At 41.2% G+C, this 17,523-nt stretch overlaps 1 protein-coding gene across 3 annotated transcripts in view; it reads right to left on the bottom strand.

Annotated features, from left to right (window-relative positions):
• The window catches only part of KIF25 (kinesin family member 25), a 72,194-nt gene that overhangs the window by 42,675 nt on the left and 11,996 nt on the right, over window positions 1–17,523 (bottom strand). For all 3 annotated transcript variants that reach the window (XM_075924666.1, XM_075924667.1, XM_006122926.4), the window contains 4 exons: window positions 17,266–17,404; window positions 9,220–9,323; window positions 8,738–8,826; window positions 6,786–6,828 (listed from right to left, as the gene is read on the bottom strand). In XM_075924666.1, the coding sequence (XP_075780781.1) occupies window positions 6,786–6,828; window positions 8,738–8,826; window positions 9,220–9,323; window positions 17,266–17,404 (375 nt within the window). The remainder of the gene's footprint in view (window positions 1–6,785; window positions 6,829–8,737; window positions 8,827–9,219; window positions 9,324–17,265; window positions 17,405–17,523) is intronic.

Below are 17,523 nucleotides of genomic sequence, written 5' to 3'. Positions count from 1 at the left end.
AATTTAAACAAGAGAACTATTCAACTCAATAACTACCTCAGGAACAAGGAGAATCTCCCTTGTCTTGACCCAAACTCCTTTAAATTAGAAATATCTGTCATGAGAATGACTAATTGTTTCCAAAAACAAAGGTATCTGGACTGCAATTAAAATCAATTTTTTTTTAAATCGAGTTTCTCCCTGAAAAACTGTATAACTACTCTAGATACACACATTGCCTAGGTTACTAGAACTGGAAGAGGCTGGTGAAAAACAAGTTTGTTTGCGTTGGGCAGCTGACAGTCAATTTTGGATAGTTAATTATATCTTCACCTCTTATATTCACTTTCTCCTTAGCTGAAAAGTCCCCTATCAACATGGACGAGGAAGCAGCATACCCAAATTTTCTTTAAAAAAATCTTACGAAAATGTATTTTAAGGACGTACCATGAAAAATTGGAGTGTTTAAAATCAATAATTTCAAAATTAAAATATTCAAGATAAAGTACTTTACAGAGAAAAAAGGAAGTTACTCACCCTGAGCAATAACGACTATTCTTCGAGATATGTGTCCTCATGGGTGCTCCACTGTTGGTGATAGGTGGTCCCTGGAGCCACAGCTTGGAGCTTTTCAAGTAGTTGTCAATTGGGCCGCGCATGTGCGAAAGGCACCTCGTGCCGTTTGCACCTTAGCGCCTCATGTGTGCGTGGCCCGACCAGCCAGGATTCCAGCTAGAGGGGAGGAAGGGAAGATCATGGAGCACCCACAGGGACACACATCTGGAAGAACAGTTGTTACTGCACAGGGTGAGTAACTTCCTGTCCCTGTGGGCACTCCACTGTTGGTGATACAAAGCAGTACTCAGCATGGATGTGGGACTCAGAATCACTGCTTGACAGCCAAAAATAGGACCGCTGTAATCACTGCTGTATCAGCTGCAGCTGAGGCATAATGCTTGACAAGAGTGTGGTCAGATGACCAAGTAGCTGCCCGGTAGATGTCTTTGAAGGGCACATTGTTCAGGGAAGCAGAAGAAGTTGTAGTAGCATGGGGCGGGGGGAGAGAGGGAGGGAGGAGTGTGCTGTTGGTGGAGACATCAACAGCTTATTCCGGATAGAATAGTAGCAAATTATACAAGACGATATCCATTTGGAGATACACTGGGTTGAAACAGGCATACCTCTTGGATGCTCCGCAACAGAGATGAAAAGATATGGAGATTTGCAGAAAGTGTGAGTTCTATCTATGTAAAAAGCCAATGCCTGACAAATGTCTAGAGCAGGGGTGTCCAAACTTTTTTCAAAGAGGGCCAGATTTGATGAAGTGAACATGCGTGAGGGCCGACCATTTTGCCTGACATTCTTTGAACCATTAAAATTAAATGCAGATTAACTATTTTATGCAAAGTTTATTGCAAACGGCATACTTTTCATTTCGTCACATGGATGACAAATCTAAACAGGTGTTAAATCACTCTGCCTTTCATATCTGAAGGCCAGATGAAAAAAAAATCCAGGAAGCTGAACTATATGTCAGGAACATTGTAAAGTACATTACATATTATTGGTAATAAAGGTTGTCTGTCAACTTTTAAGTTCAAAAAATATGAACAGGAACATAACACCAAGTATACATGTTGTGTCCAAATATATTTATAACTGATTTAGACCAACTGACATTAACTGAGATTTTACAATGTATTCATCTCCATACATATGGATTCGTTGGGAGCCATAAAAGATAGAAATTGCCAAATTACCTGTGGGGCCGTATTAAACCGGAACACGGGCCAATTGAGGCTGGACTTTGGACATGCCTGGTCTAGAGTATGAAACATCCTTTCTCTGGAGGATGCGTGAGGCTTCGGAAAGAAAGTAAGTTAAAATATGGGCTCGTTGATGTGGAACTAAGTGCCAATTTTAGGTAAAAACATAGGATATGGACACAAAGTCACCTTGTCCTTTGAGAAGACTGTGTAAGGAAGGCAGACCATCAGAGCCCTGATCTTGCTGACCGTTCTGGTGGAGGTGATGGCGATCAAGAACAGCACCTTCATCAGAAGGAACGGCAGTGGACATGTTGTCATGGGTTCAAAGGCGGGTTATATAAGGCAATTTAGAACCAAATTCAAGTCCCATGAGGGTGCTGGGACCTTGTGTGGGGGGTAGAGGTTCAGGAGACCCCTGAGAAATCTTCTCGTAGTAGGGTGTGCAAAGAGAGATGATTCATCAACCTGGTCATAGAAGGCTGTTATTGCCGCCAGATGCACTTTGACGGAAGAAACAGATAGACCCCAAGTCTTTAGATACAGAATAGTCAAGGATACAGTGAAGTGGAGCAGTGCAGGGATCAACATGTGCCTGTTGGCACCAAGAAGAAAATTGCTTCCATTTCTACAGGTGATTCTGGTTGATGGCCCCCTGCTATGAAGGAGAACAGATCTCACTTGGTTCAGAACATTGGGATTTAGGCCCACAAAACCAGATAGGAACCACGTATGCAGGTGAAGAGTATGAGGCTGAAGGTGGAGTACAGTCCCCCGATTCTGAAAGAGGAGGTTGTGGCGGTGAGGAAACTGATATAGTAGCTCTATTAAGATGCACAGGAGGTATGGGAACCAGGACCCTCTGGACCACAAAGGGGCTATCAAGATGACTTGTGCCCCAGCAGAGTGAATCTTGCGCAGGATCCTGGGAATAAGCGGGATCAGTTGAAACACATAGTGGAAATGGTTCATTCCAAAGCATCAGACAAGGCCCGCGTGGGAACAGAAGCAAGGACACTTGGCATTGCACTGAGTGGCAAAAAGGTCTACTGAGGAGAACCACATCAGTGGAACATGGAGGCAAGTTCCGTTAGGTGCAACTCCCACCCATGGTCAATGGAGAAATTGCAGATCAAAGCATCATCGATTACTTTGTTTGCACCCAGTAGATATGAGGCCCTTCATGTGAGTCTGTGGCTAATGCACCAGTTCCATAAACAGATGGTCTCCGCACAAAGGGATCAGGAATGGGCACCATCCTGGCTGTTTATATAGAACATGGTCATCATATTGTGTGTATGTGGACGATGCAGTTGGTAATGTTGGGAGCTAAGTGTGTGCATGCATTCCTCATGGCTCAAGGAGATTGATGTGTGACATGGCTTTGTGCAGTGTGCCCCAGCCTAGTAGGGAGGTGTCTGTTATAATCTGTACCATTGGTTTGGGTTGGTGAAAAGGAATGCCCGCAAGAAAGTTGTTGGATAATGTGCACCATTCGAGATAATCTAGTACCTTCTTCAGGACGGTAACCAGTTCGTGAAGTGGGTGGCGGGACAGCGTGTAGACTGACGCCAGCCAATGCCGAAGAGTGCAAAAGTGAAGGCGCACATACTGAACAACTTAAATAGAGGTGGTCATATGACCCATCAACTGGGTAGGTAAGTACTGTGGTGGAAGGACTTGCAGACAATGTGGCCACCAGGTCTTGTAGTGAAACAAACCGATGATATGATGTAAGCAAGCTCGGGCAGATAAAGAATCGCGACGAGCCCCAATGAACTCTTATGTCCTGAACGGGATCCAAAGTTGATTTCTGTTCATTTATAAGGAGCCCCAGATGATGGAATAAGTGCTTGGTCTTCCAGATCATGGCAGCTGCCTCTGCATGTGAATCACCCTCTACAAGACAATTGTTCAAATAAGGAAAAAAACATGACTCCCTGCCACTGAAGGTAAGCTGTGACCACTGCCAGGACTTTTGAAAAGACCCAGGGGGTGGAGAATAGACCGAAGGGGAGAACTCTGTACCGAAAATGGTCCTCACCCATGGTGAATCAGAGACAGCATCTGTGGAGCTGGTGTATAGTGACATGAAAATATGTATCTTGTAGATTGAGGGCTGCGAACCAGTCCCCTTTATCCAGTGCTGGAATAATTGATGCCAGTGTAAGCATCTTGAATTGCTGTTTGCATAGAAATTTGTTTAATTTGCAGAGATCTAATATTGGTCTCCAACCACCTGGATACTTCTGGGTCAGGAAGTATTTGGAATAAAAACCCCTTCCTTGATAGGCATTGGGAACCTTCTCTATTGTCCCTATGTGAATGAGATGGTTGATTTCTTGTCTGATAAGAGTCTCATGGGAGGGGTCCCTGAAGAAGGACATGATAGGAGGAAGGATGGGGTAAGTGGAATTAAGGGAATAGTGTATTCAGTACTGATAATTTCCAAAACCCATTGATCCAATGTTATGAAGTCCCATTGATGGAAAAAGGGACATAGTCTGTGGACGAAAAGGTGATACTGGTTTGTTGGCACTGAATACATGGGAAGGTTGGGCAGACCCTTGACCAAATTTTTAAATTTGCATCACCAACAATGGAGCTTTGCATCACCAACAATGGAGCACCCACGGGGACATCACTTGAAGAAGAAACATAGCTTTCCAGAAATTTCATTGTAAAACCAGTCCCTTGCATCTAATCCTGTTCCTAGGATCTTTCATAAGGATTTTTAACCATAAGAACAGTTTGGCCCATTGGAGTTTGTAAAGTCAGTGAGCCACTACATGAATTAAAATGTAGGCTTTGATATAAAAAAATTATTATAAATTAATTTGTCATATAATCCACCAATTGTACAAAACTATCAACATAGGTTTTCTTGACACATGAAAGCCTAATGGTTTATAAATGGACATTGCATGCTATAGTACAATATGTAAGTGATGGCAGCACTGTACTATCACCAGAATTATGTTATTTGAATTATTTATTTCCTAATCTATTCTTTTCAGAGAATTCTTCATATATATGATTAGCTTCCTAACTCTGTTAGTCTAAGAGACCATTGTAGGCAACTAGGGACCATCTAGAACAGCTATAATTAGGAAGGAAATTTGGCTATACACTTATATACCACATAAAGGAATACAGAGCATCTGATTGAAAACTACAGTAGCTAAGAAAATTAAGGCTAAAACCTGAGCTAACACTCTTTCCTTAGCTCACAAGTTTTACATTTTATTTCTTGATAAGGGTATCAATTACTGCTTGAATGTCATCAATTCTCAGTATCCTTGCTCTAACAGACTTAAGCCAGGTCCCTTTAATACGCTTGAATACAATATTTTGTAGGTGATTGTGCTAACTCCTTGGATATTGTATTTCCATCCTGATCCACAAGCTATGTTGTAATTATAAAAATGAAAAAGGTCTGACATTTTAAAAAAGTTATAATGAGCACAAATAGCTTGGCAGGAGTGCAGGAAGTCTGCAGCAGTCTGAATATTATAAACAGAGACAAGGCCTGAGTCCCTCCCTGGCTTAAACAAAAGAAGTAAGGCTTCATACCCTAGAACCATAAAGTCCATCAAAATCTGGAACACGGCAGCACAAATCATTTGCTAATGAGCTGGCCACTGACTCAGAAAAGCTAGGATGATGCTTTTCCCAGAAGGATCAATGTCTGTTAGCAGGGTAGGCTGTTTCAGGTAAATTCTTCCAGCCTATTATGGGAACGTATTGCTGGTAGTACATGACTGACCTTTGGTTAACCAATGTTACATGTAGCGGTGTGATACTTGTGGTCTTAACAACATATCTGAGAACATACAGGTTGAACCTCTCTAGTCCAGAACTCTCTGGGTCCAGCAATATCCATGGAGCAGCATGATTTTAGTTAGTCAGATGTCCATATATCATGGCTTTGGCCAGGTTTCCTATGGTGCCATGAAGTCTATTTACAGCCACCAGTCCTGGCAGCCAGTGTTCTGTGCTGTTATTTAGCTCTAATTTACTCCTAAATGTCTTCTAAGAGCCCAGTAAGCAGTGACATGCTGGTAATGCTTCTAGACAATATTGACCTCCTGTGGTTTAGCAAATTCTCTGGTTTGGCAATGGTCAGGTCCCGAAGGTGCCAGACTAGAGAGGTTCAACCTGTACTGCCCACTAGAGAACATATCCTAGTTTCTCTATAGGAGCTACAATGTTCTGCTACTCATTTGGACTGTTCCATTGGCCATAAGACAATGGAGTAAGATTGGTATATGACCAGGATAAGTGAAAGAAGAATTAGAGTATGTTTACACTGGCAGATGAACAACCCTGGCAGTTAGGAGCATTGCTTACAGAGCACTATAGAGAAACTACTGTTGTGTCTCCCCACTGTGACCCTTGTGATGGTGGAGCACATCCACATTAGCAGCTCTTGCAACACAACAAACAGCAGTGCATTGTGGTAGCTCTCATACCATTCAATTGGCCACAAGATTATTTGAGAAGGGCTTGGATTGCTGCACGGGACTGACTGCGACATATGATGCAGGTTTCCCAAACCCATTGCTCCATGGTCATCCTACCACATTGACAACTGCTTTTCAACTGAAGTGCAGGGGAAGGGGACAAGAGTATGACATGGAGCATGTGTGTGTGTGTGTCAGGACAGTGTATTTTAAAGTCACAGGAGTGGGAAGCTTTCTGATGGATGATCCACATTGATCCATTGCAAAACAATCATTTGCTGAGGTGGTGGACTGTATGGAATCTCTATATATAACTCTGAAATTGTTCTTGAACAGGAGTCTCTGGCTAACAGGACACAGAACTATTCATTAGACACGGAACTACTACAACAATTTACATTTTGTTTTCATTGCTCATTACTCAAACCAAATTATTTTGTGTGTGAAGAAGCAAAGCAAGGAGAAAAACTATGGCCTGCCCTTCTCATTCAGGACTTTCCATCTCTTTTGTCTCTTTCCTATTTTCATTTAATTTGTTCCTAATTCTGAATACACTTTCATTATTAAACATACTTACCTCATTGATAACATGTGCCACCTCTTCTGAAAGTTTTTTGTGCCTATTGGGGAAAAAAAAAATTTTTTTTCACTCATCTCAGAAAAATGTGAGACTGTGAACTATGTAATTGCCTAAACAATGTCAAGAATGGAACCTTGAAAAGGAACCTGTTGGAATTTTCACTATTTTTGTAGAAGTAGCATAATCATAACACACTACATAATTTATTAATTAACAAGTAAAATATTACATTGAATTTAATCATAATACAGGATTATATTTAATCAAGCAAATTTACAATAAACCAAATTAAGAATAAAACTATATGTAAATTGTTCTAATGATGCTGAAATCTAATAGCAATATAAAAAAAAGGATGTTTGCTTAGTAGATTCAACTAGACACTTTCTATTAATACTTTTACCTGGAGAAATGCAATGCAAAACAAAATAGATAATTCCATACAGATGGTCCTATGACTAACTTCTCTTAACAGTTCAAAACAATGTTTAAACAATACTGTGGTGTCCAACCAGTTCAGAAGCAGCTGCTGCTTCTGAACTGGTTGGACACCACAGTATTGTTTAAACATTGTTTTGAACTGTTAAGAGAAGTTAGTCATAGGACCATCTGTATGGAATTATCTATTTTGTTTTGCATTGCATTTCTCCAGGTAAAAGTATTACTATTTCAGAGAGCTACAGAAACAATGATCAGGTCCCTTAATGATACAAAAACATACATTATACAAAGTTTCCTCACCAGGCTCTTGGAAATTTCCTGGATAATCTCCCCACCATACTTAAAATGACTATGTATTTTGAATAGAATTGGCAAAAATAAATAGGCTTTTCAAATATATTTTAAGCTAATCCAACAGGCAGATACACCAGCCAGGGAAGGTAAAATAAAGTTCCAAACTACCAGTAAACCAAAGGCCCTTTCCACATGGCTAGCTTTATTAATAGGAAAATTTGAAACAAGTAATTTTGCACCTACTAACAAACAACAGAGATCTTTAAACTTTCACTATCAACTTTCAACATCCTTGTTTTTATATTGCTACTATCAGATTACTGCATCATTAGAGCAGAATTTGTTCTTTCAATAAGGAGAAGACACAAATTCTCATCTGAACAAACAACCTCACCCGTGCCTCCATTGCAGATCAGTCAAGGAAAGCAGCCAGGATGGTTGCTCAGATGAGAGTTTGTCTCTTCTCCTTCTCCACTTATAGGCAGAGGACCAGCGCTTTCCTTGTGACCTCTTACATGTTGTGCATTAAGAAGCACTTTTATAGCTGAAGACTCTTTTTCTGCCTCTGTCTCACACACACCCTACGCACAAAATTAAAGGATTTACATTTTGGTTTCTGGGGATTGCCATGTCTTGATCTTGGAAGATCATAGTGTGATTTGTGTCTAGTCACACACATAGCTCTTTTCTGTCTCGCTTGCCATTTTAATCACTCCCCTCTTTTACTTTAGCCAGCTAAGCAATTTCCTGCTTCTTACGTACCTAAACCTAATCTTGCCTTTTCTCTTCTATCCCAAAATGTGTTGGCAGTTACAAGTAATTGTATAATGAGCTAGAGTTATAGGACCAAATTCTCCAGTGATGTAAGAAGATGCCATTCTCTGGAAGTGTGTGGAATTGCACCTATTTATGCCAGCAGTAAATTTGGCCCACAGTATCATAAAACAACACCCAGAAGACAACTATTATATTGAGCAACATAGAGGCGTGAGATTTCCTTCTCTAATGTCACATTATCAACTTGGTAGAAGAAGGCAGCCAATTTTAGCAATGCTTTTATATTATATATTATTTTATACAGGTAGTAAGATTGCAATCCTCAAGCAGTATATAAAAAATAAGAAACTCACACACACATGCATGCACCTCTTCTTGTTCTCACTGTACGTTTTGTGCATCAACTAAAACAATAATACTTCAGAGTATTAACTTACCTATCTTGTGAGGCTGTATGTCCTGAAGCAATATCAAAAGGCAACAAGGGCCGGATTCTACAGTGCACTCTGATATTTCCCCTCAGTTCCTGGGATTATAATATAAAAATGTATTTAGTACAAACTATTAAAAGGGAACATTCATGCAGGCCCCAGTCATGCTAATACTCATGTTTAACTTTAAGAACATGCATAAGAGTTGGCAAGAGTTGCTCCAAGGATCTGCCTGTTTAGAACAATGCGCAAAAGTGCTACTTTTAAAAGACATTTCTGATTAGGAGAAACATGGTATGACTTGCTACAACAAGGAGATGTGACTCCATAGAGAAGCATATGGTACATAGACAAAAGGTCTGATATATAAAGTAGGAGCACATCAATTAGTTATGGTATTTGGGAAATTATGCAATTTACAATTATTGTGCAAATTATGCAATAATACAATAATTATAATTGTAGGAGGTCTCATTATAAATACTCACAACCAAACTGTTGTGAAGTATTTTTCTCTTTTGTTTTTCTTGCTGGTATCTTTCATTAACTTCCTGTAAAGACTGCTCCAGATCAAATGCTTTTGTCTGGAATGCTGGAAGAAGAAAGACATTTAAAAAACACAAGCTTTTGGGGTATACAGGTAGGATTTTCAATAACATCTAACAGTTATTATGGACACAAATGGATAACCCTGAAAATGTTAAATTATTAGATGTACAAGACATTCAAAGATAATTCAGATCTGCCAGTCCAGTTAGGCCAGAGCTATTTGTTGTCATGTGAGAGATTAATGTACAGGGGCCATGTTGGGACTTCTGCTGTTTAAGCTGGTAGCCATCAGACACATTGGAGTAGTTATGGGCATTTTCTTCCACTCACCAATCTGGTGGTGATCTATACAATTATAACCACATCTAATGCAGACTCATTAGGCATCAATAATGGCAAGTGCTCCCCTCCTATGCAGAGGAAAAGTGCTGAAGCAGCTGCAACTATAGGTGGCTTATTAAGGAGCTAGGGTAGAAGCAGGGAGTGCTCTAGCATGAACAGACAGGCATTAACTTGCTCTTGAAGTGGCAATTAGATAGGAGAGTACAGAACTTATGCAAGTTGTAATGATATGAAGTGTTTTGAGAAAATACTTTACATGTGATGGAACATGAGTCTGACTGTCCTGGAAAATGGACTCTACATACAATGAAGGCAAAGAGTCACTAGTTCATACCTCTGCTTGTTTAGCTGAGCATAAATTTGCAATACAATAAGCAAGGAGTTAGACATGCAACTCATTTATTGTGCTGCTAAATCCTTGTAAACAGATGTGAAAATATTCCCACAAGATGCCACAGTATACTTCATTTCTAGGATTTTATAGAAAGTTGAATCCTTTGGAATTCCATGAAGAGGGACATATAGAGTAGAGTAAAAGCTCTTCAACTTCACATTTGATTTTGTTTCAACTTAATTACATTCACACTGAAAGGGACATGTGGCAAATGAGAAAAACCTGCAAACTGTCACAAAAAGCAACCACCCAAGAATCCAGGAATCCCAGCAAGAAATCAAAGTGCCAGAATTAGCAAGGTGTCTAAGGTGACAGAGATATAGTAACTCAGGAATGTGGCTCTAGAATTGGAATAGCAATAAGACCACCAAGAAGTACTCACCTTTTTATAAAGTAGTTAATATTGAATTTTAAGATCTCAACATGGCAAGCATGTATACTATACTCCCTGTTAGAAGCTAGAAATCTGAAAACTTTAAATATTTGTCTTATATTGGACATTTCCCAGCTCTTATTTTTTGCCATTCCTAATCCCTACACCTCAGGCTGTCAGCCCTGAGATACTCTCCAGTTTGCAGTTTACCAGGGATATGTAAAAATGTCAGCTAGAGGGGCAAGCTAAAGGTGCTGCATGGAGAATGGTCCACTTTTTGCATTCAATATATCTAGTAATACTGGCTTGGTTTGAGGAATCATTTGTGGGTTAATGTTGGATTCTACTTAAACAATAGTGGGGTTAAAATTTTCAGTGTTACCCTGAAAGTCTAAACAGAAACTTCTCTCTTTCGTCACATAAGACAGTAATTTTTAAAAAATATACACAGTCACACTCACATCTTGAATTTTCTTGGGAACCCGGCAAAGGAGGAATTGTATTATGGAGCAATGACAGTGATCTCCTGCTAAGCTGCAAGACATTTTCTGTTGTAGGCCTGAACTTGACCACTTGGCACAGCTCCCTCACATAAGATTTTTCAAGTGAAGCCCCTCATAGCTAAAGCATGATGTAAAATTTTCTCATTTGTTTTATATACTAATCCTCTTTAAGAACTAGCACTTAGGACTGCTTTTTTTAGCATGCTGGAAAGCAAATGGTTTTAGTTATTAGAGGTGATCTCTGTGCACTGAGCTTCTGCGAGAGGTCTGGTGAACATTACACACTCCGCTCCACTTAATCTATGCTTTAGCTTATTTTTTCCCCCTAGCCCTTTTTGTTGTGAAAGTAATTATGAAAAGAGACCTCAATCTTTGGCTTGTCTCTCAATGGTCACTAATTTGTCAAAATGGTTTTCCAAATAGACTGATGATTCCTTGGGATCTATAGAAAACAGAGGCTCACAATAAACTGTGTTTATTCTAGCACAAACCCCTACCCTACTTCAAGTTCCTGCCTCGATAACTGGTATTTTCATACATGCTTTCCCAACACTCACTCACATAAAAGGAGTAAACCATTATAGTTTTATGCTGCTCCTGTTTTGGGAGGCTTTATATGCAGCAGAGATGGACTCTTTTAATGGAAGTGCCACAAAGCCCGCTTTCTAATAGGCAATTACTTCTAAATCTTTCTTGTATGGAACTATTTGTTTATTTACCTGGCCATTTCTTATCATTATCATTTGTGTTCTCCTGGGACTACTGCTTGTTTCAGCTGTGAACCACTAAAAAAGTAACTTATCTCTCTATATATAAACATCTCTATATATTACTTATATATCACTATACATTACATATCTCTCTCTAGATATCTCTCTCAATATAAAAAAAAATTCCTGCAGGACGAAAGAGTGAAGACATCACATCATCCTGCGTCCCGCCACCCGCTTCTGCCCTCAGTTGCATGGCCTCCTCCCTCTCTCTCCCTTCCCCAGTGCTCCAGGGAGGTGGGAGTCTCTCCCATCCCGTACATCCCCCTCCATATTTGCCAGTGAGTGGAATAGGGATGGGGGTGCAGGATCTGGGTGGAAGGTGGGGTTCAGGAAGGGGGGTGGGTATAGAGTATGGCCAAGAGGGATTGATATATAAGTCTTGGGAGGACCCCATCAGTCAGTCTGACAATATTTGTGCCAAAATGATAGCATCTATGTTAACCAGGGAACTATGTTAATAAGGACAAAAATGGGTCTGTTCCTGGTTTGGAATTACAATTATTCACACTTCACATAGCAAAGATGGCAGAGTTTACTTTTCAGACCGAAATTAAATATATTTAATAAGAGGCTACTCAGTTATTTTACAACTGTTTGAGATCACTCTATACCTATCAGACTCTGGCAATACGCATACCTGGAATGCTTTTTAACTTGTAACATGATTAAAAGCCTAGAAAACATGGCCTAAGGGAAGTCTGAAAGAATTGGGGTTGTTTAGTTTAGAAAAGAGAAGACTAAGAGGGGACATGATAGCAATTTTCATGTATCTAAAAGGGTGTTACAAGGAGGAGGGGGAAAAATTGTTCTCCTTGGTCTCTCAGGATAGGACAAGAAGCAATGGGCTTAAATTGCAGCAAGGGAGGTTTAGGTTGGACATTAGGAAAAATCTCCTAAGTGTCAGGGTGGTTAAACACTGGAATAAATTGCCTAGCAAGGTTGTGGAATCTCCATCACTGGAAATATTTAAAAGCAGGTTAGACAGACACCTGTCAGGGATGATCTACACTGTGCTTAGTCCTGCCTGAGGGCAGGTGACTGGACTTGATGACCTCTTGAGGTCCCTTCCAGTTCTATGATTTCTTCTATGGATATTGACCTATCAAGCATTGAAGCTTGAGCTCCACTGAATGAGGTTAAACGGGTAACATGATTTCCCTGATATATATACTTTGGATTACTGCTAGTAAGGGGTGAAGTGCACATCTCATGATAGTAATGTCTCCACATCAGTATAATAAAGATTGCGTAACTATCCCATCAATTTTATTTTGTTTTACCATATGGACTAATTTCCAGGTAGAATCCCTCCCAGGATGATGTGTGAACCTGTCCTGGTTGTTTAAGTTTATGATACTGACAATGTAGTTTACAGGCAGCCTCTGACTTGCAACATGATTGGTTCCCGGGGAAGCGTCGCAAGTCGGGGCGTCATAACTTGAACTCTCATTTACAATAGGCGCTGTGCGCCATCATAAATGCAGGCCGAAGACGTAAGTCTGGGGTTTTTGGCCCCTTCCACACTTACAAAAATGGCTGTAAGTGCGGGAGGTCGTAACTCAGGTGGTTGGAAGTTGGAGGTTTTCTGTACTATTGCATTTGTACTCTTTCCAACCCTCACCTCACTTGGTTAAAGAGAGATAAGGGTATCTGATCATATACATTTTGTATCATGGCAAGCTCCATTTTGTTTGGTTCAAGCAAATTTATGGCAGAAAAGTCCCTCCTACCTTTTCCATTTATTTTAAAAAATACTTACAATTTTGTATGTATTTGGTCAGTTTTTTGAGTCCTTCAAAACTCAAATTTATATTATAAGAATATTTTTTGTATCCTCATTGGTTATCTTTACTATTTACCATTAACGTTTATGTAAATGTTACGCTTGAAAATATTCCCAATGAATTAATAGCTCACCACCTCGTGATGTCCTTGTAAACATCATTGTTACATACAGTTACTTGTTATGTAAGGCCCCAATCCTGCATTCTGATCCACATGCGTGGAACTGCTGCACTCATCCAGTGAAGTTAGTGGCTGCACCCACACTAATTACAATGCAGGATTGTGGCCTAATTCAGAACACATTAGTATTTTATACTGCAGGGTACAGAATATTATATTAATAAATTACAACATCCTATATTTATATGTATTGAAGTTTCCCTTAGGTATGACATCACAGAATGATGCCTTAAGGCAGGGCTACTCAACTTTGGAAGCCCTGGGGCTCACAATGATACTCACAGCACATGCTGAGGGCTTTTACTTAAGTGTGGTTGCATATACATGCAAATATATATGCAAATAGCTTCTTTCACACAGATGGACATGAATACAAAGCACTTCCCACAATGTCCCAGCGCTCCCGGCACCTCCTCCCTGGGGGCTAGAAATGCTGACACCTTGTACCTGTCTGTTCCAGCCAGCCCATCCGCTTGCATCTTTCAATGTTTACCTCACCTGGGAAATGACTTGCCATTGTGGAGCGTGTTCCCAGTGGAAGCCATGTTCAAAGGATCCCACCAGCAGGCCACGTGTTGAGCCCCATGTAAACCCAATCGCACCACAGGCTGCAAACAAATGGGTCACAGGCCACATGTGGCCCACAGGCTGTGTGTTGAGTAGCTCTGCCTTAAGGGATGTCAACAGCAAGGCTAGAATAGGCCAGAGGACTCTGTGGGACCTATCTTACTATCATATATATAGTAGCCCAATGTCTGTGACTCTGTAACGCTGAAATGCTGGCTGTTGCCTCTGGGCGGTGCTGTTGCCTGAGTCATGTCCTTCACCTCCCGCCGTGGCGCTCAGCTGACTACTGCGCCACTGAACCGGGCCACTGTGGGGGAACAAGTGGCGTAAGCGGCCGCTTGGGCACTATAGTCCCCATGCAGCACCTTCGTGCTGCATGGGGAACTCGGGGCCCAAACGGCCGCTTGGACCGCTTGCTCCCCCACGGCGGCTGAGTGGCGCAGAAGTCAGCCGAGTGCCAAGGCAGAAGGGGAAGGAGGACGGGGCGGTGACGTGCGGCATGACAGCTGCTCCAGATTCCGCCCCCTGGCCGTGAACATCACCACCACGCTCCCCTTCGCCTTCCGCAGTGGCACTCAGCTGACTTCTGCGCCACTCAGCCGGGCTGACGCACAGGAGCAAGCGGCCATTTGGGCCCTGTGTTCCCCATGCAGCACGGGGAGCACGGAGCCCAAACAGCTGTTTGGGATCCGTGGTCCCCGAGTGAGAGGTAGCAGGGGGAGGAGAAGAGAAAGAGAGAGACGGAGAGAGAGGCAGGAAGCGGAGGAGAGCTGAGGGGGGGGGGGGAGAGGCAGGAGGAGGAGGAGGAGGAGAGAGAGACGGACGTGGAGGAGAGACCCGAAAATCCTGTCTTGTGACAGGCTGTTGGCTAGTATATTTTAGAAATGTGCATCGGTTGGTCTGTCCAGCCATCCATCTGTTTGTTCAAGAACCCCTCTTAAACAGTAAGAGCTAGGACCACCTAATTTGGAATGCAGCTTCCTCTTATCATAACTTAAAGCAAGGTCATGTTTGGATGTGCCAAGGTAATGGGATGTGTGTGAAATTTGATTGTTTCTCATAAAATGGAAAGGAAGGGGTCTGGCAGGAGGGAGTTATATTGCAGAATGACCACGGGGGGCAGTAAGGGACCAGAGTTGAGGACTGAGACAGCTATAAACTCATTGGGTCTGTAAGGGGCATGGATGGAGAAAGAGACAGCTATCTACTATATATTTCAGAGAGTTTGTCTGTGTGTCTGTTTGTCTATGTGTCCCCCAGCCAGAGAACATGTACCCCTCCCCCTCCAGTTGTGCCCGCTGCAGCTGAAGTGACTATGAACATGTGCATCTCATCTGGCCCCAAATTGTTGAGAGGAAACAGGGCTGGTCTCTCCCTGGGACAGTCTGCATACTGACCCCCTCATCCTCAGTCCCACTCCAGAGCAATGATTTAAATGAAGAAAATCAAAACTTATTTGAGTTAGGACCTGAGTAACACCTGGCAAATCTTCTAACAATTTTTTAAAAACTAGTTTACAACAGTGATTTGTTTATGGGCTAACTACAGCCTGATAAATTGGAGCACTCAGCCTGATCTTGGTTCCATTTTCTATTTTGTTCTTCACTCTGGTATCAAAGGTGGTCTGTTTAATTGTTTTCTTCATTTTGGCAGTAAAGCATTCTAAACCCATGGAGAATATAGTCTTTGTTTAATCCATCTGACTGACTAATAGGGAAAAGTTCACTGGGATTGCTCCAACACATACTTGCCCCTGTGCATTTTGCTTGTACCATTACATGAGTAATCCCCCTGGAGTCAAATAAGACCCAGACCTAACTAATTTTTGCAGCAAAAAATGGATAATTGTATCTCATGTGTTATAATACTAGGGGATAACATTGCGAGTTGCTGAGTGATGCACAAATTTCAGTTTTTACTTTTTATTTCTGCATTTTGGGTTAATTAAATCCTGTCATCAGATCTTCCAGCACAGACTCTTATGCCTGTGTGCGGTCCCACTGAAGTCAATAAGTTCTAAACATGTGCAAGAGTCCAAGACTGGAGGATCCAGTTGCAAAATCAAGGGCCTGGTGCAGACAGAGTATTTGTGGACACAAGTGCATATTTTGCATTTATACATGTTCTGCTAGTCAAACAGACACCAAGTTTTGAAAATGTAGTCCTACTAGTGTCATTTTACAAAGTACCTTTGTGTATGTCTGTTTTTAATTAAGAAGTATATTTTCCCCCTAAAACACAGTAAAAATATTAGAAATCCATTTTGCTCTATTTTCTGACATTATTCTGAGAATACTGAAATCTCCTGAGATTTTTCCTAGCACAGTCAAAAGTATAAAGTTTCAGCTAAAGTAACACATTTTTTGTTTTACTATTCCAAAACAATCAAGATAACGAGCCTGAAAATTTCACATTAAAAATGTTATAACTGGGCTAACTCGCCAATCTAGTAGAAGCTACAATCAGCATAAAAAATAGATCCCAATGATTGTTGAGTTGCTGCCCTGTGAAAATATTTGATTAAAAGTATATTTTTTTTGTCTTGGAAAGTCCAAGATTTAAACATTTAAATCAGGGGTGGGGAACCGAAGGCCCTGGGGCTGGATGCGGCTCCCAGCTTGCCTGAATCTGGCCCCTGAGGCCTAGGGCTCCCCGCAGCATTGGGGAACCTGCACTGGTACTCCAGCCCCCTTCCGTCCTCTCCCCCTCCCCCCGCCGCTGTCGCCCTATGAGGCTGGAGCGCACACTCTAGTAGCCTGGGCTCCACTAGGCTCTGGTGTGTGAGAGGAATGTGGGGACTGTCTTCCTCCTTCGCAGTCATCATGAGGATTTTGGGGGAAGGTGTTTTTTATTTTGGGGTGTTTTTTTGCTCCTCACTTTTGTGTGGCCGCTGACTAACTTTTCTGTGGGTCAGCAGCCTCCGACTATAAAAGATACCCTCTCCTGATCTAAATGGAAAAAAAAAATACTAAAACATAAATAACACCCGTGTCAAAATCAAACAAACCACACAAAAGAAATGTAATGTCAATGTTACATGTCTGAAACATAAGTGCATTGAGCCTTACTTTGCATAGCTTCATTTTGCAGCTGGATCCTTTGAACAGTAGTCAAAACTTGGTAAAGAGAATTCTTGTATTGATGCTGAAAGTCTCTTGAAAGCTCAAGAGCAAATGAATGGAGATTTTTCAGGTCTTGCTTAAGTCTCTATGCAATAAGCAGAAAACAGCATCTTAATAATAATGTAAAAATAGCAATTGGAGAACTGGTAAAATATATACAATGCAAATAATTATTGTCAGGTATGACAATTCGGAAGATTTATA

Source organism: Pelodiscus sinensis, chromosome 3, assembly GCF_049634645.1.
Source record: "Pelodiscus sinensis isolate JC-2024 chromosome 3, ASM4963464v1, whole genome shotgun sequence".
Taxonomy (NCBI): domain Eukaryota; kingdom Metazoa; phylum Chordata; order Testudines; family Trionychidae; genus Pelodiscus; species Pelodiscus sinensis.
The sequence above is the reverse complement of the archived record's forward strand: the minus strand, read 5'-3'. Positions and strand labels throughout refer to the sequence as shown.